A 27,130-nucleotide genomic window follows, 5' to 3' on the forward strand; every position below is an offset into this window, starting at 1 on the left:
AATCTACTGATTTGTATTATGCTGTCGACCAAACTTGAAACAGGAAGTTGAGTTGCCAAAAAATTATTATGCTACACTACAAAAAATATCATACTTTAAAACTTATCGATAAATTGTAATGATTATTATTTGTCTAAATTAGGAATTCTGGTTGAAAATATAAAATTTTCAGAGGCTCACAATAATAATTATAGTGCAGCATAATAATTTTTTGATGACTCAACTTCCTGTTTTAAGTTTGGTCAACAGCACAATAAAAATTCGTACATTGTTTGTCTCCATTTTTCTTCGTGAGCAATTGTTATCTTAATAGTAATTGGAGCTACTTTTCAAATTCAAAACTGTCATTAATAACGAAGAATAAATTAGTGAAATTTGATTCCTGTAATTATCTATAGATTTTTGTTATATGATAGATCTGTAACAAGCTTATCCGATAAGGTAATTAGCGTCTTGAAATATAAAAAATAATAATAGTATCTTGAAGGGTTGTTGTAATATTGATGATATAATGTTCAAAACTTTGTCCAAGATCCTACACTATACAGGCATCAGTTTAGAAGAGAGAGAATTAAGTTACTAACCAATCGATTCTTCAATCAACTGTTAGTACTATAAACTTCACCGGATTCAAGTTTGAACACTTGCATACTATAATATCTTAGAAATTTGCACTAAAATAATATAATATCATAATAGGGTTACACAGAAGAGTGTGTGATATAATAATGTAAGGTTTTTTTTTACAAGTCTATAGGGACATTTTAAAATCGTTATTCTGTAGGTAAAATATATATTTTGGAGGGTAAGACCCCAGTGAGAAGATTATCGAAAGTAGAAAAAGTAAAAGAGTTGATCCATTTTTTTTATTTGCATTTTTAGTACGTACTTGTAGTAGAAGATAATGTGATGGTAGTGGTATATATATATATACACATATATATGTAGCTAGAAGGGTTAACTGTAGAATATCGAGAAAAAAATTTAACAAAAAATATCATTAGCACCGCTAAGTAGGAGAATTGCTCGCGTACTGACTTCGACTATAAAATGGTGGTAAAAGGGGATGGTTTTAAAAGCAATGATATATATATGTATTTATATATTAGGGTCATCCAAAAGAACCGGCTAATTTTTTTCTCATCTTTTATGAAAACTTTAGCATTTTAATAACTTTTTCGCTTATTTTTGGAGAGGGTTCTTAAAATGCGTACAGCTTTGACATTTTCATTCGAGATTAAAAAATAAACAGTAAGTCGGTTTTTCCTTGGACACTAATGTCAGTAATGTCCTTTTTAGAAATGACAAATTTCTGTTGTTTTTTAGTTCATCAATTGATGACTGTATATCATGTTTCTGAAAACATAACGAATTATATATTGATAAATGAGTGATAATTTATATACATGACAAAAGACTCATTTGCGTTGTGTTGAATAATATATATTAATTTACAATACTGTCAACTTAACTGACGTTAATAAATTTACAAAAAAAAGGTATTTTCATTTTTTATGAATTTTTTCTTTACTGATATATCGATTTTATAAATTAAATTAGAATTATGTCAATGGTCAATTATCCATTTTTCATTTAATGAAAAAGGATTATTTTGATTTTTTTTTTCTTTACGTTAAAACATTTATTTTACATTTAACAATTTGCAATATTGCAAAGGTCTTTAACATGACACGTAAAATTTTTTTATTCATTCATTCAGTTATTCAATTAGAATTTATTCGATTGCTTTAGAATTGTAGCTTTAGTCCGCGTTTATTCAATCAAATCGCATAGCTTTACGGTGGAAAACAGAATTAGTTGCAACAATCCAAAGTATGTGTACCTGCATTGATGCATTGATTTTTTTTTTTTATTAAATTTACGTATGAAAACTTTTTTCATAAAATCCAATTATATATCGCGTATGTTATAATTAATAAATTCAATTATCCTCATATTTACTACGACCTCATAAACGTTTTTTTTTTTTTTTTTTTTTTTTTTTTTTTTTTTTTTTTTTCAAGTGGTAGAATATCTATCCATATTTTTGGTATTTTTTATCTTCCATTAAGGTAAAAGACCTAGTACCCAATCATAGGACCAGTACTTGATTACTCCATACATTTGTATAAATATTTTTGCAAATTTAGTGAAAATAGATATACAAGTACATGAATGATCGGGTACTAGTTTCCTGATTAAGTACTGAGTCTTTTATCTTACACAGTAATTTTAAAAGTACTTAATAGAAAAAAATTTTTTTCTATGTCAAATTAAAGGTGATCTTAAATTGTGAATTCTAATTTTTTTTTCTTTTACTCCAAAATTAGTTTCACATCATAAAAAATTTGGAGTTAATTTGGAATGATTACGGATTTTATTTAAATCCGAATTCATTCCAATTCGGAGTTTTAGTATTAAAAGAATCTCTGGGCAGGAGCTAGTTTCACTTTAAACCAGAGTTTAAAAAATAATAATAAACTCTCCTTCGGAGTAAATTTGACTCCAATGGCATTAAACGAATACACAGTCATCCGCTCCCCATTCTTTGGATTTAATCGGCATTCATTCCGCAAATTTTTTACAGTGTTTAGATATGGATATGTGTTACATATACAGAGGGTGAGGACAGGTGACGTAGCAGTAGTACTTAAAATAATATCAAGATTTGTAGGTGTATTTGCACATCAGATCAATAAATCTATCGTATTTCTCCTTTTCAGCGAGATTGTATATAATTCGTAAAACAAGAATTTTTTTAGGTATAAATTTTATTGTTTGTTTAAATATATGTATGATGGTTTATTTTAGGTTTCTATTAAATTTATTCGTGCGTGAAGTATTACTCCAGTTTGGTATTTATTTATGTATCGTTATCTTTCAAATACATCCCAATATTTTACAAATATTTACGTAAGCATGTAACATTTTTTTTATTCGCTTCGTGTATTTTTTTACAGATTTTTTTTTATCATTGCTTTATTTGAAACGGATATAAAAATTAATATGGGATGTTCAACGAGCGCGACATCCGGCAAAGGCAGCGGAACTCGTTTAATCGCAACGAAGCTTACATTTACATGTGAGCAATTGGAAAATCTCAATGGTTTTTTTCGGAAAACAGTCGAATCTGCTATTAATGATACAGGTAATTATTATTATTGTTATTATTATTATTATTATTATTATTATTATTATTATTATTATTATTATTATTATTATTATTATTATTATTATTATTATTATTATTATTATTATTATTATTATTATTTAACTATTGAATAATACAAGTATTAAAAAAAAGGTAAATATAACTCCAGCTTTGGTTTAAATTTCCAATTAGCTGAGCATTAGATTGAACTGTTAATTTTTTATTTGAAAAGGCAGTTGATTTTCCAAATTCTTCATTTTACGAAGCATGAATTAACAGCTATATTTATAACAACAAAATCTATAATAATAAATATTTTATTTTTTGAAGCTGAGCTGTTACTTTTACTGTGAACATTCTGTTCATTTTAATTAATTTATTTCGTTATTATTTTATATTTATTATTAATTTATATAATTAGACATTTAATAAAAATTATTTGACTTGTGAATTAATGTTACAAAAAAAAAAAAAAAAAAAAAATACTCTCACCACGGGGCTCGATCCCTGCCTGTCTGGGTAACAGTACAGGGACCTCGCCCCTTCATTGTGGGGTATTTTGTACTCGTTGATGAGTTTCAATTGTACATATAGTTTTTTTATGTATATTCTGATGTAGATATTACACTGTAAGAAATCACCTATGTCTCCATTTAATTATTTAATATCGTCGCACTATCAACTGATGAAATGAATATTTAATTTTAATTTTTTAAGATATGAAAAAAATAGAAGCAATTGTTGAGAGATTAATGCAACGTCTGTTAACAACGGTAGGAAATTTAGATCCCAGATTTTCTTCAATGTTTTTGGTATCTTTGAATGAAAATCGTCGAGTCAAGGTACATAATAAAAATAACTTTTGATAAATAATATTTTACATAATGTACTTATATTTTATGATAGGAGTAACTATTTAATTACAATTTAACATTCAGCTAAACGGATTTATTTATCCACTTTTATAAATAAAAATTTTAGCAATTGAAATTCGAGTATTTACTCCGTATTGATGCACTCTCAAGTCCATCGATCGATCCGAACATAAATACAGCAACAGTAGTAAGTGTAGAAGAAGATGCAGCTTTACCAGGATTTGCAAGACTTGGTATTCGTGGAGTAGACATTGAATCGTGGGTTGAGTTTCTCGGTCCTGGTGGAAGATTGAGGAGAGATCTCGTGAAAGCCAAACTCGTAAACTTATTGGCAGCTGCTACAAAACAAGGTACCAAGTTGAAAGTTGGGTTTTCACACGAATTGCATTTGTATTCGCCATCTGTTTAGTTTATCCAACATTATACCATAGTCCTTCCTAGTATAAGATATTGTTCTTTGTCAGGATTTATTAATTTCCCGCTACCGGTACCAAACAATCTTTTTAATCAATTAATCTAAAAGTTGTTTTCATTTTTTCACAGAAACAATTAATATGAATGAACGAACGTGTCAATCGCCTGGACAAATAGTCGATGCAGAAACACTTGATAAAATTCTCAAACAACCTGATCACTGTCGTATATTTTACGGACCTGGTAAATTAATAAATATTTTGTAAAACGTACATACATAAATTTATTGCAGCTTCTTTTTATCACTTTTTCTCTCATTTTTTTTGTCTTTTCGTCGCGATAACTTTTTTTTGTGTTTAACTTTTTTATTAACACCTCTTGTTCTTTCAGCAGTAATATATCATCCATTTATAGGATATATATATACATATATATATATATATATATGTATATACATGACGATTGTCGTAGTCGTAGTAGAGCAAACGCCAAGTCACGCGAGTAATTCAATACAAGCCGTGTCCTATAAATTAGAATGTACGGTCGAGTGGAGTTACTTAATTATAACTGTTAGAGATTTAAAATAACGACTTTGAGGGAAAAATATATATTTAAAAGTGTGTCATAACGTTTCTGCGTTTGCACTGAAAACGTAACTAAATAAAGTAAAAAAAGAAAAATAAATTAATCATTTTTTTTAGATGGCCCGCTGCGCGCACAAAAATATAGAAAAATTTTCCGTGCAAGTTATAAGGCGATAAAAAATGTCACGTAAAACCTTTTATCGTATAAATAATTTCTTCGTTTTAAACACCTTTCCACACACACTTTTAACAGTTGTCTACAGTTTTTATTAATATTTTATCGCATAAATTTTTTTTCTATCTTTAAATATTTTCCTTCGATCATTAAATTTTGAAAAACAACACAAACGAAAAACGAAAATTACCTAATGTAAATTTTCTTTAAAAAAGTGCTTATTTGTATGCCGACTATATGAAATTTTTATTATATCATGTATAGAATTTTTTTCATTTCAATGCAATATCCATTTTCTCTCATGGCAGCATCTTAGTCCCTTATTTTTATTCAGAAATCTAGCATCGTGTGGCATGACTCTTTTTCATGCTAATTTTTTTCGCTTTCAGCTGCTGCGGAAAAAGAGCTATTGCCGGGAGATTATCGTATAGTTTTGGTGGAAGATGCTTCTGGAATACTCATACGCATCGGTTTTAATGCTTTCAAAACACGTGATGTTGAAGTAAGATTACTGATCGGTGTCGGTGTATCATTGTGGTCATCGTTAGCTGATTATCCAGGTCGTATTCCATTGTATCATTGTGATGCCCTGCTTCATTATACTGCCGCTCAGAGTGTGAGTTTGTTTGTTTATTTTGCCTGTACTGTGTTGGTTTATGTTTATGTTTTATGTTTTACTGAGAATATATATAGTAGTTAAATATCATTCATCACGTACACGCGACACGTGACATTTACTGAGGTGATTATTTACTGAGGTGATTATTTAACTAGTCTTGTAAACTGGTTGTAGTTAATTAGCCAATTGACTGTAGACGGTTTCGGGTAAATTATTTCGTGTAATTTATGTAAACATTGGCAAAATGTCAATACTCTTTTGTTAAGTATCCAGTACAAATTTGTTTGCGTTATTATGTGGTCTAATAGCGAGGGTTAGTGATGCGCAAAGAAGGATTGTTCTGACGGATGGTCGTTTTGTTTCAAATTATTATCTAATAATTTAATAAATATAGGTAACTCATTTCTATCATAAATTTAGTAAAGTAATTAAAAAGTATTAATGTTATCAATTGATGAAATTAACTCATTTCTGTATTAGAATTGATAAAATATGCAGTGGGTTGGTGATATCTATGATACTGAAGTTAGCTGACGCTTAATAATTTTTCGGATTTTTTTTTTGAATCGATAATTATAAAAACAAAATGTTTGAAAAATTGCACCTATAGCTTTTTTATTTTTATGCATGTGCATTTTTTTGTAATTTATTTGTTGAAAAAAAAAAAAAAAAAAAAAAACACAAAAATTGTTAATTATCGACTAACTTCAGGATCATTGTTATCTAGTAGTTAAAAAAAGTATCGGATAATTGAGAGATTAAAAATAATTTTTTTTGTAATTTTAAAACCCACAAGGGATTGATTGCATGGAAAAATTCAATTTAAATTTTATCCCACAAATTCTTCTGAAGCTAAGCAGAGTATTGGTATAAAAAAACAAGTTAGATAATGGAGAGTTCAGTTTTTCATATTTTAAAAAAAATAAATTTACTTGAAAACATTTAAAATATTAATATTAAAAAAAAAAATTTACCATTCGTTTAAAATTTAAAATAATAATTCTAACAAAAATGTAATGCCGGCAATGTGCATGTAAAATATAGTTAAATTAAAATGTATATCAAGATGTCGACTCAAGCAAAATAGCTTCAGTATAATCGCTCAGAGATTTAGTAATTTTAATTTCCATAACAAGTATATCATTTCAAGAGTGTTAGTTATAATCATCTTAATTTATTTTATTTGCAAATATATACGTATACTTTTAAAGGGGATGTACGCAGTGGCAGTAGGTCCTTATCCCAGTGCTCGTTGTGAGGATCGTGCAACACTTTGGCGTCTTCGTGCTCCAGCTGCCGAGACAATCATGAGTCAGCATTATTCAGACGAAAGTGTACCAACGTTGACGGAATCTGTGCTCATGTATATATTAGATCAACTACGTGGGAGATTACCATTAAATTTATCCATGAAACAAAAAGTATTGTACAACTCAACTTTATTTTTATTTTCATAACTTTATAGTTTATTTTTTTAAAATCACTTTTATATTATCGCGTGACGTTCAAACTAGATGAAAACTTTTTTATGGACTGTTGCGGGACTGAATCAAGTAAAAAAGAGTACGGAGTAAGAGTTGTTGAAAGAATTTAGTAAAAAAAAAACTAAGGGTTATTTCTTTCGCTTTTATTTCCTGTGCACTCTATAAAAATCGTGGATTAAATCCGGAGTGGATGATTGTGTATTTATTTAATTCCTTTAGAGTAAAATTGACTCCAAAGGGGAGTTAATTTCAATATCAAAACTCCGTTTCGGAGTGAAATTAATTATACCCGAAGATTGGAACGTTTTTCGCGCAACGAAAATGAAAAAAATTTATGCAATTTGATTGCTTAAGGATGACTTAAGACAAAGGGTAGTTCTGGAAGTTGGGGGTGGCCTGAAATTTTCGGCTGACATACTAGCACCTATGCGAAACATTTCAGAAATTTAGATCTTTTCCTTGTCATTTTGTTTTTTTATTTTCGTTCAGCAAAAAATGTTCCGACCTTCAGATACATAATTAACTTCTGAAAGGAGAGTCTTTTAAGAGGGGTTCGCACTTTTCTCTCTATTACACTCAAGTCCACGAACGGTACCACCTTTGTTTCACTTGCGCAATAAATGGAAACTTTGGCCGTTTTTGTTTTAAACAAGTAAATATTAACTAACAATTAAAGCGCACTTCGTTAGATTAGACAGTAGTGCATTAATGTGCGGTCTATTTTTTGTGTTTAGAGATTTTGGTTCCGGAAAAAACTCAGCCGAAAATATCTAATAACTCCTGTTATTACTAAAACTCCGAATCGGAGTGAATTCAGATTTAAAGAAAATCCGTAATCACTTCGCTAGAAAAATAAACTCCCTATTTATTCCGTATGCGAAGTGATTTTTTCTGAAAAACCGGAACTCCTAGTAACGGAGTGGAGTCGGATTTAAATAGAATCCGTAATTAATTTGAATTCACTCCTGAGTTTTTAGTGTAGCTAAAGAAATGGATTAATTTCTTGATAACTTATGCATTATACAACCGGCTTTTAGTGTTGTAGTCTTTTCATAATTATACTTTCGTGTTTTTTAAATAATTATAAAAATACATTACTGCTTATTTTATTTAATTATTTCACCGTGTAGAAAATTTTTTAATACATTTATTTACTTTTATTTTAATTTTAATAAGCCTTTGTTACCACCTATTATTATATTAATTTTCCACCTTTATTAATTTTATTCTCCTGTGTAGAAGTAATATTTCAAAGTGTAATTAAGTAAATACAATTCCTTTCAAAGTGATAATTGCATGTTTTTTTAAAAAATTCTCCGCGTTCCAGTAATTAATTAGTAAATTTTTTATTTTATTATTTTCACCACAGAAAAACTTTTGATGCCAGAGCTTTGGTAGAAGCTAAAGAGAAAAAAGATAACCAGAGTTTATGCAATAATGAGAAAAGTTGAATTGATTTAAGATTCCTGCGGTGAATCAGGTCGTTACCGAATTATTGGAGACGAATAAACAATGAGCCAACATTGTCCCAGGTGATTGTTGTAAAGGCACGTCCCAATTCACTTATGAATGTTGAATGTAACCAACGTCTCCAGAGAAATGTGAGAAGTTGTAGATTCAATTTCGTTTTTCTTTACAGTTTTTAAGGTAAACCATCCGAGAGAAAAGGCTTTTTCCGCGTGAGTTTGCACAAAGTACATATGAAAAAAAAAAGTATTAAAAAAAATGAATAAGAAGTTGTGATACTCAAGTACAAAAAATGATATACATATTTTTTATGTATGTAAGTCATATGTAACTCTTTACATCATACTTTTTCCGCTTCCTTTGCCAGTTTTAAATGCAACGAAAAATTCCGTTTTGTTTACATTAAACTTCAAAGTGTGAAAGAAAAAAGCGTTTGTAGGTCAAAGGGTTGCTTGAGTTTTTTGTGTTCGTTGCATGTAAATAGTTTATTTAAATTTATAGCACAGTTATTCATGATTTATTTACGGATTTTCGTATATTTTTTAAAAATATCATTTATTTATTTATCGATAAAGTAAAACGCAACGTTAAATGAATAATTAAAGCTATGTTATGGTCTTTCTGTTTGAAGATCGAGGAACAAGTGGAGTTTTGTGTGCATAAAAATGAAAGTAATTGGTATGACTGTGATTCTTTTTGTGTTTACTAATCCTTTGGAAAAGAAAGATAGAGGGAGAGAGAAAACAAAAAAGGACAAAGCGACAGCCGCCTGCGGAGCTTTTACTTTCCGTCAGTGCAAAGAGCCAACTTTTGGTACAAACTTGAAGCTGATCTTTTGTAAGATCAAAGATCTGGCGCAATCGCACAGTTAATAGAGACCTCGTTTCGAAAAACACAACTGTCTGGGGGATAAGTTTTCGACAGCATTTTCATGGGACTTTCGCGTAAAACTTCCTTCACAAGCTTCCTGTGTCCCACTCTGTCTTATTTCTCTCAATATCTTTTTCTTTATCCCTCTGTTTCTTCTAGATTCGTATTATACTACTACCACTATTACTACTACTACTGTTCGCTTTCCGTTATGTTCTATTTCCGTTATCTAGTTTAAACTTCATCTACAACTTTATACGAGGAATAAAATTTCTCTTTTCTATTGACAACCGGAGACAAGGCTTCTGAGATAATCAAACTTTGTAATAGGAAATGTTTATACTGTTTATTGTCATAGTTGTCATTATAATCATACACTTTTAACTTTATGTTGTTTCGATTAATTACAGTCCAGTAGAAAATCATTTCCTAAATCTATATACGTTTCTTTGAAAATTATATAAATATTTATTATTTATTGAAACAAATCGTTTATAGTAGATGTATTTATCACGTAAACGAGTGGACATAATACACTTTAAAATATATCAAAACTATACATATTTGCCCTTAACCACACAGATGGCCGCATAATGCAAATACCAGTAATTGGTTACAAACTTCAAAGTTAAATACTTGGATTCTAATGCAATTACACTCTATAACCAAATAATTAATGATATTTCAATTACTATAAAATAACTCAAACACTAAATATATGATGCAAAAAGTGATATTAATTTGTTATATGTATTAGGACATACTGAGAGTGGTAACACGTCACATTGTACGTACGATACACTGGTGGTCACTAGAGAGAGCAGGGCCAGATCCTCTAAGGGGTTGGTCTCCTGACAGTCTCTCACGTCACGTTTTGCTGGCACTCGACGAATTGGTCACTGCCCTCAGGTGTCAGAGTTTGCGGTGTTACTTTCATCCACGTTGCAACGTGATGTTGCAGTGTGCCAAAGGTACGTCTTTATGGTATGTATTTTTATTTATTTCTATCACGTTGAAAAATGTTTTATTTATAATGTAAGTATTTACTAAGTACATACATACATTCAGTATACACGGAAAATAATTTACTGCAGCTGCAACAGGAGGCAGCCATGTTGCAGCAATAGTAAATTTTTTTCCGTGTAGTACAGAAAAGTGAAGGAAAAACATTTCTCTAGAATTTCTCTAGGATTCAGAGAAGTTTTTGAAAATAATCCTAGTACAGAAAAGTGAAGGAAAAACATTTCTCTAGGATTTCTCTAGGATTTCTCTAGGATATCTCTAGAATATCTCTAGGATTCAGAGAAGTCTTTGAAAATAACGCTACACGGAAAAAAATTTACTGTTGCAGCAACAGTAAATTTTTTTCTGTGTACTATATATTAGACTGTGCCGCATAAAATCGATATTTTTGTTTTTTCGGGCCCATATGAAAATTACGTTGTATGTAACATAAAACGAAATTTTGGTACCAAGTTGGGCCATCCAACTCAAGTACAAAACGCACGCTCGCTTAAATACGATTTTCCATTTAAAAAACTGGGAAATTTTTTTTTTTTTAAGTTTGAAATATTATGACTTGTTAACGGTCCGATAAATTGAAACGACTATATCATATTGTTATAGAGAATCAAATACTCTACAAAAAAGGTCTCTTATAATTTTTTGATAAATCTAACCGTTTAAAAGTTATTCAAGCTTAAATTCAAATTCATGGTAAATTTTCATTTTTAAAATTTTCCAGCAAATCTATCAGTCTTATCGCAAAATGTCATCGATCTTTTTTGTAGATCAATTATTTCTTTTGCAATTAAAAGATGTTATTTAATAAATTTTTAATCCCACAGGTCAAAAATTAAAGGTTTTACAAATAAATTATTTTGGAAAAAAGTAACTTTTCAACGGTTAGATTTGTCAAAAAATTATGAAAGATTTTTTTGTAGAGTATTCAATTCTCTACAAAAATGAAGGAAAAAAAATATGAACTTGTTATTCGTATTGCTGCGCTTCAGCTTTTAACTCAACCTTACACTCCGATAGTCTCATACTATTTTCAGTGCTTTATATATTGTACCAAAAAGATAGTGAAAACTTCTACGACGACTACGACAAGATGTATCCTCTGGTGCGAGCGCAATATCGGCGGGACAATATTGCAAACTGCCTTTCCGTGTGGCTTATGAAATGTTTTTTATTATAAAAAAGAGAAAAAAAATCTTATTAATAATAGTAATAATAAAAATTCCTTTCTTTACTTATTTAAACAAAGCAATAGTATGAAATAAAATTAAATTCCAACGATTCAAAACTATTTAATCAAGTATACGTAACGGTAATAAATAAAAAAGTGAATCCTCCTGTGATTAATAAAGAGAAAATTGTTTGGATTACAGTGTCCGTAATCTCATCCTTGTTAGTTAGCTTTAAAGCTCTCGTATCCGGATGCACAAAATTTTTGCGGCCAACTACGTTCCGGTTCGCAATGTTTCTAGTCATCGTGGTCGTCGCCGCTAAAAGGAAGCTAGAGGTTCGTAATTAAAGAGCATCGTATTCCTGTCGTTATTTCTACAACCAGCATTTAATTGCTGGTGATAAAAAATTTTATTTATTTAATCAGCGATGTCTGCTACGTACAGTAAATTATGTTTATTCAATTAATTATACTTGTATATAAATATAGTTAAGTAAAATAACGCCTGGATTTGTATCGCAATAAGTTTGTTAACAAACTTTTCGTCACATTCGCCAGACTGGCGTCCTCGAACTTATGAGACTGTGATGCTCAAATTATACCAAATTATCGACCAACTTCATTTCATATGTAATATGCATTATATATATATAAGTAGACACATATATTGAATTAAGCTCAGCAGCATCTTGTGGTATGTAATATCGTGTTTGAAAATTATCCATCGTCGTTAATTATCAAGTTTCAGCTTTGACGTTTATGTTTAAACTTGTAGAGATGACAAGATGATAATTACTATGCCGATATCATGTGCATGTACAAAGGTGTGAAATTTCGATTGTGTTACACCTTCAGAATTTATTTTAAATTAAATTATAAAAAGTATGATAAAGGAAAATTTGTTTATGACATATGTCAGGTACTTTGTGTTACTTGACACTGTACAGTGTTTGGCAGCTTTTAAATTAAAGGTGTTAATTATGGACAGTTTTTCAATAATGCTTCTATTTAGCTCCTGTTATTTACTTGATTATAGTTCTACTTAATTCTTACTATGTTTTCTTATTTATGTTTCCTTGTAACTTTTGGTAAATTAATTAACGGTTATATTATTTTTCTTGAAATCTTTTACTTGATGTTTTTATAGAAATGCGATATCAAAGTAAACAACGCGCAGGTAATTTATTTTAATGAGGGCGCTTAATAACTTCTTTTTTGCTGATCTATTTCAGTAGAAATAAATTGCTAATTAATATTAATTAACAGTCAATTATTTTTAATTAACGTTTTGTAACAAAGAAATATTTTAATACAGTTAAATATTTTTTTCGATTCTATTATGAGGGTTGATGGGTTTTTATATTTTAAATTAAAATGAAATATTATCGATAGCTCGAGAAGATTGAATTGATCGGCCATGTGGAAATTTGTATTGATAGGATCCCACGCCAATGGCGTGTCCTTAGTTGATGGTGTGTATACGTGAAAGCCCATCGAGTTTGTCATTTGCTAACTTAATCGTCTGAGGAAACGTCTGTTTACAAGTTAATTGAATAAGGCGTATCAAAAGTCAAGAAAATAATTTTTTTAAATATTTCAATTTAATCATCACTTAAAAATAATGACTTAATTTTTTATTTTTAATTCATTGAAATATTATTTTTTATAAATGGATAAATTAAATTATTTTATTAATAATGAGATTATTCAACTGAATTTTTTTCTTATTCAAAGTAAAAAGCAATTAAATCATGATTAATTTTTTTTTTTTTACAAGTAGTTAAGATTTCATTTTACGGAAAGCACGCAGAAAAATAGTACACTGAGAGAAAAATTGACTAATATTTGATAAATTGATTTATCAATATGTGATAAGTAATATATATCAATAAACATTTATCAACTATTGATATGTGAGATTTGTATATAGTATTAATAAGTGCGGTGGCGTTGTACCCTCTGTTATGGAAAACTTATTTAAGGGTGGGCAGTACTAACCGAATTTTCGAATTTTACTTTTCTAATTACATTTTGAATAATTACGTCACTCGAATGATGAAAACTTTCCGCAAAAGTTTGTCTTATACATGTTTTCGGAACCTATAAAAACTTCTATAATAATAATTGATTAATAAATTCAAAGAAAAGTAAAATTCAAAAATTCGTTTAGTACGGCCCAGCCTTAAAAAATGGGACTTGCTAAATTCCACCTAACCTACATTAATCAAATAAACTGGTTACATATCTCGATAGTATATAATATATGTAGAATCGTAAACTATAGATCAGGCCGTATTTATTAATTTTGATAAACCGCCGATAAATAATTGGTAAACTGTTTATTAATATTTAATAATCTGTGTATTAATATTTGATAATGACCGACTTCGGAACAATCTATGTAAACCGATTATCAAATATTGATAAATTTTATTAATATTTGATAAATTCTTTTCTCAGTGTATATTACATATCTAGGCCAGTAAAATAACAAAAGTCTCAAATCCGCAGTCACCATAACCGTAAAATAAAGGCAAAGTAATTATAATTGTTGATAATTAGAATTATTTTCATCAATGATAATTATAACAATAATTAAGTTCTTAACAAAAAGTACATTGTCAAATATTGATTGTAACTCATAACAATCCACAAAAATTTATCAGAAATAACTATCACTTATTATCGAAAATACGAAATTTTTTTAAAAATTATAAGGATCAGAAATATTAAACTGGGCTTTATATATCATTTTACTTACAAATATGAAGTACGTATATTAAAAACTATATAAACATAAAAATGCAATCTTTCTATTAAATTATGTCTTATGGATATTTTATCACGCGGATGACTAAGCGCGGCACTATTTTTTACAGTGCAGTATTCTGAAAACGATAAATTGAAAAAAAAAAATGTAAGAATAGTTTTGCCATTTAAAATTTTGCGAGAAATGCAAAAAAATTGACAATATTTTTGTACGAAAATTTTTTCGCTGAGCTGAAGAATTTACAAAATAACTTAAAAATTTCAGTTCCTTAATTGTTTTTTTTTTGAATTGTATAAATAAAACTGCAAGCTTCTTCACTTTATATCTTTCAATGCATTTGCATGTCATTCCGGTGAAAGAAATCCTGCATAATGTTTCAATGAATGGAAATCTTACATCTTTTATGGCGTGTGCGTGATAAGCCGTCAGTGAGCGGATGAGGATAGAGACCAAAGCATACTTTAGCTGAAATATATACCTCTTTTTGAAATATATTCTCGTGGTGTCAACTGGTTTGGCTTTTTCTCTTCGTTGAGCTAAAGAAATTTAAAAAAAGAGAAAACAAGTTTTAAAAAAATGATGAGAATAATTCAAGTGCATAAATACATAATAATTTATACTGAAAAAGTGGCTACGTTTCATTTTAAAATGTATCGTTGCACACTCGCAGCGTTAAATTATTCGAGGTAGTTTAAATAATTGGGATGATAATAAAAAAAAAAAAATTGAAAAAAAGTCGGTAAAAATAGTAAGTGTGGTCAAGTACCGAGAAATATTTATTCTATTTCGATCTGGTGTGGTAGCTTTGGGTTATAATAACAGATAACGCGTTAACAAAAGAACCGTGAGTTTGCTGCACACTTTTTGCTTTAAAGGCTTATCCGTATGATTGAAAATTCATGCACTAGCTTATCGGTTATTTATTACAGTACTGAATGTAAGAGAAAAAAACTCTTGTGGAGCTTTACGATAAAAGAGAATTTATATAATTATATAAATTTTTTTCAACATACAATTATTTCTTGCATTTAATTTTTTTTACTGTGTAGATTTTTTTTTTTTTATAAAAAATGAAATAAAAAATGAACGTGATGGAAATAAAGAATGAATTGGGTTTTAAAATTAATTTAAAAATGTAACTTTTGTGTGTCAAGGAGGAATTCTTCACCATGAAGATTCTTATGTCTCAGATGCACGTATTTTGGAATTGTATCTACTTACCCTTCACCAGTACTCGTTGAACTTGACTTCAGTAGATCCTCGACCAAGTGACATTCTCGAGAGTGAACTGATTGTGCGCTGGCGCCACGTAATGGCCTCTTTACCTCGTGGAACTATGGGAGGACACTATGGTTACAGTACCCGACAATTGACGTACTTAGGACTTGTTATAAACCAAGTTCTCAAAGTAAAAGAACTCGCAATGCAGGTTCAATTCATTATCAAATAACTTTCTGTCATTAAAATTATCCTTTTCCACAAATGAAATTAAAATTACTTAATTAATTTGTTCCAGAATTTATTAAATGAGTGTTCATTTTTGAATTTGTCACTGAGAACCGATGCGAGATCCAGCCCAATTGAAAATTTAGTTTATTTACTAACTTTAGTACTGAAACAAGCAAAGGATCAGATCTACGCAATAATAGATCGCCAGCAAAAACATATGAAATATAGTAATAAAAATAATTCAACATACATATCATCGAAAATGAAGAAGCAGTATCATACAACGTACAATTATTTCGAACATTCAGTGGATATATTAATTGACATAGTTCGCCGTGATCGTGAGACGGCATATACTGATCTGGAGAATGACGCAATAATGTCAAAGAGTCTCTTGAGATGGCTGTACTTTGGTAATGAATGTCTCTGGTTAATTGAAGTAGTTCTGGTAGCAATAGTAACCGGTAGTTATAGTCGTCGCAATAGTAGTCTGTACATGTCTCTTTAATAGTCAAAATAATTGCAAATTTGAAGAGAAACAGTGGGAGTTGTGAGAGTTGTTGGTCACATTGTTATTTACCTTGTTATAGGAATGGAATACGACAAGAAAGTCCTCGGGCATATTCTCCGACCATATCTGGGTAATCTCTTCAACTCGTCTCACGAGAATGCCTGGCACGTGGAATCCTGGCGCAAGCGACAAGACATTTACAATACTGAAATGCGATCATTGTCTCTCTTTTGTAAACTAGTAACAACTCAAGAGGTATCACCGGCCAATGGTATTGTTGAATCGTTGTCCAAAGGCTGGTCTTGGGCAGAGCAGACAATCAACATGATTGAACGATCTCCAGCAGAACATGGTTTGAGACTAGTATTCATTACACCTGAACAAGTTATGAAGTACAGTTTGACATTTACCAACAATCGAGGACTAAGTGCTTTTTCAAGTTGGAGCAAAGCTCGTAATATTGGTAATGCTACAAGACGAGCTACTATTGCAAGGACTACTATGATTACTGCTACTGACTCTTTACCTAAAGCCACAAATGTTCATCTTGATAAAATCAATAAAGGTATTTATATATTTATGCATTGTAAAATACACGGAATGAATGCGGATTTCGGAGTGACGTGAATTTTGTTTCAACCCGTTTTCACTCCGGTCCGGAGTTTTAATCTTTAAATAAATTTTTATTAATTAGAAATAACGATTAATGACAGACGTAATTATTTCAATATATAATTGATTTAGGTATTAATAATTAAACGTAAAATATTATGGTTTTAATTTATAAAATGTTTTAGTAACTCACTAAATTATAATTCTATATAACGCATTGTAAAAAATTTTGGTGTAAAAATGACCTGCGAAAAATTTACACTGCCGTAGAATGTGAAATAACGGTGTAAATTATTCATCCGTGTGATTTTAACATGGTGTAATCTACTTTTTTCTTACACCATTCCCGGTTATAATTTTAATTAATGAACAACAAATGATTATTGAACATTTTTAACTCTGAGGAGATTAAATAAATAAAAAATCATCCGCTTCGTGTTCACTCCGCAAATTTACTGTGTAATTAATAATGAAACTTTTTTACACCTCCAATGCAGTATTTGTTTTTATATCCACTGGTCTGTTCATATGTACGGAAATACGATCTATAATTAAATCAAAATGAGATAATTCAATGATTTAATTTTTTTTTTATTAATTTTAATTACAAGTCTATTGAAAATCGTAATTCAAATCCCACTTATTTATTGATAATTACATTAAAATGTAATAAAAAGTTTTAAACTTTTAATTATTCTGCTACTATCTTTGCCTTATTTTCCGTCACCGCTATACGCATTATATGAAGTAATTAAAATTTTTTTATTACCATGTGTAGCAACATAGGAAAAAAAAAATTTTAATAATTTGTTCCTGAATTTTCAGCTATTTCATTAACCATAATTAAAAAAAATTTCATTTAAATATTCTTTAATGAAAATAATTATTAATATTTTATTTTAAATTAAATTTATTATAAATATCAACAGTTTAATTTGTTTGTCTTATGTCTTCGTATTAAATTTATATTGAGACAGCTTTCTTGTACGTCAATAGCTATGATGTGCATGTATATATAAACTATTTTATTACAAGCTCAACCAGTTGGAAAGTAGTGTAGATATACACACATAATATATACGTAAAATGGAATTCTCAGATTGTCCTGTCATGCTATTCACACCCTCCGCTGAGCCGTGTAATTGGCGACTCGTCCTTTTAGGTTCTTACTACTAGCGTTGAAGAGCAAACTTTCAACGAACGATAAACTTTGTAGAGTTGGTGAATTAATTAAAATCAGGTACCAAAGACTATGGACGCAAGTGAGCGAAAGTAAATCTCAGTCTCAGGATCCATTCCTGGTATGAGCTCTGCTGCTACTTTCGGGTCCTTGTCGATGTCACTTTAATGTCTCACTTTATATCCGTTCATATATACCATAGCCCCGTAAACATAAATTGGCTTATCCACTTTTCTTTTCAATCTTTATTCGATTAAACTGTCACCTACTCAGGTGTTTACTTTACAAAATTATTTAGATCAAGATGATTAATCAATTTAAACATTTTCTTGTTCCATAATTAAATCAATTAGCGTTCTTTAAATGAAAGTTTTACAGAGTAATAAAATTAAGTGTAAGTGAAGTAACTGGTTATTTTTTAATATTTTTATCTAGATCATGCCAGTCATGTTGATCTGCGAGACTCGAGTCCCTTGACGTACGTCGTTTCGATAAATCGTCGACGGGGTCGACAACGAGGCCCTGGAGGATTAATACCAGCTCTTGTAACTCTCAATAAATTTCGGGTAAGTATGTCTACATAAATATATCTACTTCTTGAGCAAAACTATGACTCGTAAAAAAGAAAAAAAATGAGTAATTTCGATTTAGATATACAGGAAGGGGGGCAAAATGGGACACCCGCAAAACTTTATGAAAAAAAAAAATTTTTAATGTTTTTTAAACACTCCAAAATCACTTTTGCACATATAATTGAGTACTATTTTGAATTTTTTTTTGTTAGACCTTTTCAAAAATCGAGTGTCAGTCAAAAAATATTAATGACTTTTTTTTATAATAAAAACAATTAAAAAATGTTTTTCTTTCTTTGTATCCAATAATCACGGAAAATTTAATTTTTCTTTAAGTAAACTAGGGTAAAAGTGCCAAATATTGATCGAGTACCAATTAATTATCGTGTACCTTAATACCCTTGAAAATGGAAAATTGGTAAATTTAATTCATGAAAAGTATGTTATTATGATTTTTAAATTTTTCATCGATTGCGTTTACCAATTTTTCCATTTTTAGGGTATTTATAGGTACCCAGTAATTAAATGGAACTCGGTCAATATTTGGTAATGTTGCCCCCTACTTACTATAAATTTAATTGAATCGAATTCATTAAACATCCAGAATTTTTTTTACCATTTTTGGGGATTTCCCCATTTTGTCCGCAAAAATGAAAAATTTTTTTTTAACAACTAGAATTTTTTTCTATTTACTTTGAAATCATAAAAAAAAGACTTAGCGTATTTGAGTCCTCGAAAATTTAGTATTTTCTCAAGTGCCCCGTTTTGACCACCCTATTAGATAAATGTTCTTTACATTGTACATATGATACTTGAAAGCAATTAGTTCGTACTCATAATTGAGTAGCAAAGTTTAATTTATATGATGATGGAGAATTTACATTTGTGGTTTTGCTCTCTCGATCTTTTACCATTTACTAAACTAATTGCGTTCACTTTAAAATTAAATTCCCGACATTTATACATACATATATATGAAAATCACATTTTGTAAATCGTCTATTTAAACTAACTTTTAGTACAGCAGTAGTAGTTTAAGTAATTAAATGATTAAAAAAAAAAAAAAAAAAAAAAAGTAAAATAAAAGGGAGAATGTTTTTAAATTATTATCAAGAGTTTAATACCGTGGGTTAATATTATTAAACTTTTGAATTTCGTCTCACAAATAATACCTATTATTTAAAAGAATACGAGATACTCGTTATGCGCAAGAGTTAATATTATGAGGATTGTGATTTGCTCTAAGAATAAAGTTAAGGCCCCAGAGGCTGATGGATAGTTCGATAAGAATTCCCAATTGCCTCGTAAGTTTAAAATAGACTTGTACTACTGCGATTACTACTGCGGGCGATACTGCTATTTTTTACAACATGAAATAAAAAAATCTTGTGAAGACTAAACCGATTTTCTGAGTTTTCCAAAGAACGACTTGCATCCAAAAGACTAAAAGACGCCTGAGGGAAGGGAAAAGAAATAGCAGCAATAGATATAGGGTATGTTCAAAATGAGTGTGTTAATTAGATTTTTTTTAAACATACTTCGAAAAAGAAAAAGGAAGGAAGTGTATTTTCTACAAGGGTTGAAAAAGTTTACCCGTTTGCGGAATTGTTTAACTAAGAACGAGAGAACTCATATTGGGGTTAGTAGTAACTTGTATGCTCTCGCTCTTGTAATCTATACGAGCGCTAGAAAAGTTTTGGTTATTTGTCGATCTAACTAGTGCTGTGTAGTTGAGTGTTTATATAACGAAACTAATTTAGTTTCACAACTCTTCTGATTATTTGAATTATAATTATTATTTATTGATGGATTTTCATTTTTTTTTTTTTTAGATTATTATTCGAACTCAAACTTATTTCTCTTGTTGTATGAATAAATGTTAAGAGCGCTTGAAAGAGTAAATGAAATAATTATTAATTTTGTTTTTAATTATGTAAAAGAAAATTGAATTTTTTTAGTTTTAGTTCCATTTAAAAGTTTAACTACTGAAAATATTAAGTTTTGACATTTCAGTCTTAAATAAATTTAATATTTTCTTATTGTGTTTTATATATTTTTCGTTTTATATTTACCGAAAAATTTTGAATTATCAAATGAAAACAAAAATTTTTTTAAGGACTAGAAATAATTTATCGGCGCAAAAAAATTTTTTCCGTCAAAAAAATTTTCATTTTTAATCCATAATCCCAAAAATTTTTTGGAGCGAGTAAAATTTTTTTGCGACAAGATATCTTTTTTTCTTCATACTTGAATTATTTTTAAAAATTGAACCGAACAATAATTTTTCTAGCTTTTAAAAACTTAATGTTTCCAGCAGGAAGTTAAAGTTTTTTTTTTGTTAAAAAAAATTGGATTAATTAGAAGAAAAATATTAAATTTTCTAATAATTGCACACAAACATTATTGAAAAATGTGTGACATAAATCAAAAATTTTTCCTTTCAATAAATAAATACATTAACTTGAAACTAGTTAACCAAAACTGTCAATAAAGTAAGAAATATCACGTTACCATTTTTATCATGAAAAATGACTTGTACTTTATCATAAAAATAAATACATTATTATCATTTTATTAAGGTAATAAGATATACAGAATTCTTAGATCAGATCACGTTGCTCGTTATTTTCTGCATTAAACCGTTCGCCTTAAGTACTTACCCATTCAGGATATTTAATACTTCGCATAATATTTATTTTCATCTGATTATGGAAGATTGTAATTTTCTTTTAATTGGTTCATAAAAGTACCACTAGGTGGTGGATTATTAGAATCATTTCGCGGGTAGAACTATAAGAAAATTTAAGGAGATCGGCGACTAGGTTTTCGCTCCATATAATTTGGCCAGTGCTAAATTAAATAAAAAATTTAATTAGCTTTCGTTATTACTCTTTATAGAAATTATTTGTAATTTTGTTTTTCAAATTAATAACTTTTCATTTTTTGTTTTTTTTTTTAATGGAAACAAATTCACTATTTCAAATTACTCACTGCAGGCACTTAAAATAATAACAATGGCAATAAAAAATAATAAAGCGCACGTTGTAGTTAAAAGTTTGCTAACTTTACATGCGTTGCACTCAAAAACAATATCAATTACATAAAAAAAAAATAAATAAATAAACTGGTTCAAAGTCGTAACATGGCAAGTAGCAAGTACGATAGGTATTCTTGTATAAATAATAATAATAATAACAATAATAGGAACTGTAAGTCAATAGACGATGTTTGTTAGCAAACAACTACCGCTACAATCGGATAACATAAAAGCCGCACGAGCCAGAGGTCAGACCAAAGGAAACATAAAATTAAAAAATTCCATTTCTTCGAGGTATTTTATATTTTTCATTTCTTGTACAATGCATTAAGATTCTAAAAACTATAGAATTTAAAAACAAAAAATCATTATTTATTTTTATCTTACAAGTTTGTCTTCCCGTATGACTTGGATATTTCAAATACTGCCATTACATTACTTCATTCTGTACAGTTTTAGAGCAAGAGTTTTCTGGTAATGTGTTTGATATAAGCTCTCTATATAACAAGAGTGAAGAAAGCTTGTGAATGTTGTTCTTCGACAGTTGCCATAATGTACTTCATCTGTGTTATAACTTTATATACTTATTTTCTTCTTTCAATTTTTTTTTTATTATATATTAGCTAGAAGAAAAATACCAGCCGTTAGAAACTCACTTTTTATGAAATTATTGATTGTGCAACACTAGAAGGCCAAAGAAAAAAATGTCAATAGCGGGAATTTTTTTCTCTATTTGAATTTTTTTGACCTTCCAGATAACACGGTGTCAATATGACTGAGCTATGAACAAATAATAGATCAAAATGTGAGCAGTGTTATCTTCTAAAAAAATTTAACTGCTTTTTTTTTTAAATTTCAAATTAAAAAAAAAATTTAACTGTAAAATTAAATGACAGTCGTCAAATTAAAGTATAACAGGGCTATGCTGTTACTCTGGTCGTCCTTAATTTCCTTTTAAGGGCGCCACTGGAAGTGATAACGGCCTCCCAGAACCGGATCTTAAATCGTCAGGGTCGGTGTAAATTTATTTAATTGTAAGAGAAGGATGAGGAAGGATAACTTATAAATGATTTAATTCTCCGATTAACACTTTAAACCTTTTTATTTTCCAATAACCTTTTAACCTTTATAATTTAACTTCAATTATGACCTTTGCTAACCTTATGTTTTATACCTTTTATAAACCTTATAACTTTTTATAAACCTTTTAACTTTATATAAACCTTATAACATTAAACCTTATGACATTAAACCTTATAACCTTAAACCTTATAACCTTAAACCTTATAACCTTAAACCTTATAACCTTATAACATCATTTATTTAACCCGCAATATTTTATTTAATAAAATTAGCCAACTACCTTTGGCGTTTCCACACACTCACACTCTAGTTAAAAATCGCTTAACCTTCGTGATACTTAACTACTAATATTTTCCCTTAATTTCTTATGTATTTCACTCACACACTCACTCTATCCCCTGGACTTATTTTACACACACTTAATTTAAATTAATTTTCCCGCAATAATTAAATTAATTAATTTAGGGAATTATATAAGTATTAATTAATTTAATATTTGATTTTTCTTTTTATCTCTTCATTGATCATTATTTCCTTTTTCAATTTTTTATCACTTATTTTTATTTCCATAATAACACGAACTTGACTCAGTAATGTAATGACGCGTTTCTTCAGGTACTTTTATCACCACGATAATTATTCTTATTTTATTTATACCTTTTTTCTTAACTACTTCCTCTATTTAATTAATTATAAAATTTTTTTAATTTTCCTATTAATTTTCCGACGATTTTGACCGCGGACCTTTCTTATCTTTCCGAGACAATTTTAATTGATTTTATTTATTTTATTATTTTTTTGCTTATAATTAATTCATAATTGACTAGCGGCTATGACTAGATGCGACAATTCCGGTGCGCGAGTCACTCGACCTACCTGGAAACTTCTAGAATAATTCCGGCTACCAGCCTGAAATTATTTTACTGACTCAATGGCTCCGGCTACCTGCCTGGAGTTAATTAACTTCTTAAATTTTATAATTATGTCTGAGTTTAAATTATTAATTGAAATTAATTATTTAATTGGCGAAATTTTTGGTTAAGACACGATGATTTTAAACGTATACTAAGTATTTATTAAAATTTTCCGGCTTCCTGCCTGGAATAAATTTTATAAATACCTCTCCAGTAAAACTCTCCAAATCTTTTTCGTCGTCGTGTCTTTGTCCGGGTTCCGCCTGATTATTTGTCCTTGTTATCGTTTTGGTCTCATCTGGTTCCGTCTCTCTCTCTGTCTCTCTCTCTTTACTCTCCTCTCTCTCTCTCTCTCCTTACTCTCCTTCAACCTGTTACAATCAGACGCAATCAGTAATGTTTACAAGAAAATACCGGCTACCTGCCTGGTATTTGTTATAAATAATTGAAATTTTCATCGCTTGGTTCCACAATAAACTCAAGCTATTAATTAATTAATTACCTGTTATAATTAAGTTACGGCGTCTATTTTACGTCGGTTGTCTCGTCACTTTGTTCTCTCCACCTCTACTATTCGGACGTCCCGATGGTTAATGCCCGATTCTCGTTCCGGTCCCCGTTTATAATTGCTCGCGCACACTTGACTATGGTTGTCCTTTTTTCTCTCCTACTTAACTCTAGGTGGGGTCGACGGTCGAGCAAGTAAAATTTCCATTTCCGGACGACTAGTCGCTACCTACCCGGGAAACCCTGAGTGGTAATGTCACGAGACCGACAGTGCGCATAATAGATTTTATTTTGAATTTACTTGAACGTGGTAAATACGAATTTACCCCGTTACAAGCGTAATTTTTGTAGCCTTGTCTAAAGCTTCCAGAGAAAATACAGACTCAATACAGACTCGATACAGACTTAGTGTTCGATGTTAGAAAGAACGATCATTTTCTTCCATCTTTATGTGCTAGCGTAATTTTTGAAGCCTTGTCTAAAGCTTCCAGAGAAAATACAGACTCAATACAGACTCGATACAGACTTGGTGTTCGATCGCGCTTGCGCTAATTATTATTATTATTTGTTTTCTCATTAAAGAACAGAACGACTTTCTTCCCTCTAAACAGGGCAGGAATGTAAAGTTTCAGGCGAGGTATGGTGTGAAAATGATTGCACCCTTAATGAAATTGTGAGAATCAACTCACATTTAACTTGTTTTTGAAGATCCATATCAAAACCATCGCGCAAGCGGGAAATTTCTGAACGTATATATATATCATGGATTTATATTTAGTTACAAAGTATTATGCATTTGAAACAGTATCTACTCTGAAACTTTGATAGACCAGTTAAAGCACATGACTATTGTTCACTGATATCTGTCATCAAGCCCTCAAGCTCTTGTGTAATATATCGTTAACGCGAAACCATGAAATTGGTTTATAAAAAAAAATGTCTAGTGTAATGGACTTTGTGGTAGTCCATTTTACTTTATTTTTTTTTTTCTCTTTTAGCTCGCTGAGTGTAAAAATAAAAAATGAAAGAGGGAAAATTGATATAGAGAAGTATATGTGTATTTTATAAAGTAAACGATTCGTGAAGGAGTTATACGTGAAATGAAAATATGATGTGTACGTGAATAATAGTGTATAAGCATATAGAAATATAGATATACAAGAAAAGCGGGTAAATGGGCATGAAAAAAAAGTGGAAAAAAATCCGTAGAAAGGATCCGACCTTTTCTCTGGTTTATTTAGAGATTCGGATTCAGTGCTGAAGGCACGATAAACTTTCCACGAAAGTAGGAGAAGAGAGTGCCTGAGAAAGAGGGTTAGCACTATACGAGTGTGTAGTTGCTCTGCACTAGTATTGGGTGGAATCTCCCACAGGGGTCAGTGTAAAGCGACTTGAGAAACTCGAGAATCACAATTACATTTTCTGGAGTGGGGTAGTTTAGAGTTTAGACGGCAACGTGCTCGGCATTCGTGGACAGAGGAGACGGGGCATGAACCTTACCAACCTCACTAGCCATCTATTATTTTTTACCTTTTGCAATGCGATAATACGTGCAAAAGTGAGAAAGCTAAAACGCCACGAAACGCCGGAAGGAAGTAAGAATTTAAACTTGTCGGATGTGAAAGATGTAGAACTAAATGATGATTAAGTTAAAGATAAAAATTTAAATTAACAAGAACAAGACGATAGAGGAGAGTATTAACAGGGTAAAGATAATAGTGAGATATGCTAAGTGAGCATCTATCTATCTAATATGATAAAGTTTTATTTTTATAGACAAATCTTACGACACACTTTCAAGACCTGATTAAATATTAACTTACCTTACAGCAGTATTTACTTTATTTAAATTACAAGTTTTCTAATGTTTTATTTGCACTTTACTATATTTATTTATGTCTAAAAAAAATATCAATTTTTTCAAATTAACGTACTGCAAAAAAAAAAATTTGTCCATTTTTTTAGAGTTTATTTATTCGTTGCACCAACACAAATATCGTATATGTTTTTTTTATTCAATAAAACAGAACTATTGTTGATTTTCAAAATTGTTCATTTATATGCTTCGAATATTATATTTCATATTTATTTATAAATTATGTTTTTCAGTTATGAATTTATACTCATACTAATTAAAAGTTTCGTCAGTATTAATCCTACAAAAAATCAATGTGTAACATTTTTTTAATCAGTTAAAAATAAAATCTATCATGAATGAATAAATAAATAAAGTTACTTGTTTATCGAAAAAAATACAATAAAATAGATTGCATTGCAACTCAAAAATTTATTTTATTTATCCCAAGTGATATTACGGGTCCGAATATATCCAATGCATACATTTGTATCATCATAAAATAGTCAGTGTATTTAATGACCTTAAATCTGCAATTGAATAATCAATTTAATGGAATGAATCAAATGAAAAGACTCAATAATGTTAGCGGTTTATATTCTCAAAGGTTTATTACCGTATTACTACCTACATCGACTGTTGGTTTAGTTCACCAGTCTTCCGTCAAATAGGTCATCCGGTGGGACTTCTTCAGTGTATTTTCAGTAATTTCCGGTTACGAGCTGAACCTGGAGTGCTCTATTCACTGGTTATATCCTTTGGGATACTTTTTGATTTTTAATACTACATCGAATGCGATCTCAATCAGAG

At 29.6% G+C, this 27,130-nt stretch overlaps 1 protein-coding gene across 1 annotated transcript in view; it reads left to right on the forward strand.

The window, feature by feature from the left end:
- The first annotated feature begins 3,006 nt into the window (after positions 1-3,006).
- LOC103572535 (uncharacterized) overlaps positions 3,007-27,130 on the forward strand; it is a 31,547-nt gene continuing 7,423 nt past the window's right edge. Inside the window, exons 1-11 of the mRNA XM_014441120.1 lie at positions 3,007-3,163; positions 3,869-3,993; positions 4,133-4,376; positions 4,570-4,683; positions 5,589-5,815; positions 7,030-7,239; positions 10,397-10,610; positions 15,755-16,029; positions 16,117-16,462; positions 16,640-17,125; positions 18,788-18,918. Of these exons, the coding sequence (XP_014296606.1) occupies positions 3,007-3,163; positions 3,869-3,993; positions 4,133-4,376; positions 4,570-4,683; positions 5,589-5,815; positions 7,030-7,239; positions 10,397-10,610; positions 15,755-16,029; positions 16,117-16,462; positions 16,640-17,125; positions 18,788-18,918 (2,529 nt within the window). The remainder of the gene's footprint in view (positions 3,164-3,868; positions 3,994-4,132; positions 4,377-4,569; positions 4,684-5,588; positions 5,816-7,029; positions 7,240-10,396; positions 10,611-15,754; positions 16,030-16,116; positions 16,463-16,639; positions 17,126-18,787; positions 18,919-27,130) is intronic.

Source organism: Microplitis demolitor, chromosome 3, assembly GCF_026212275.2.
Source record: "Microplitis demolitor isolate Queensland-Clemson2020A chromosome 3, iyMicDemo2.1a, whole genome shotgun sequence".
NCBI classification, from domain to species: domain Eukaryota; kingdom Metazoa; phylum Arthropoda; class Insecta; order Hymenoptera; family Braconidae; genus Microplitis; species Microplitis demolitor.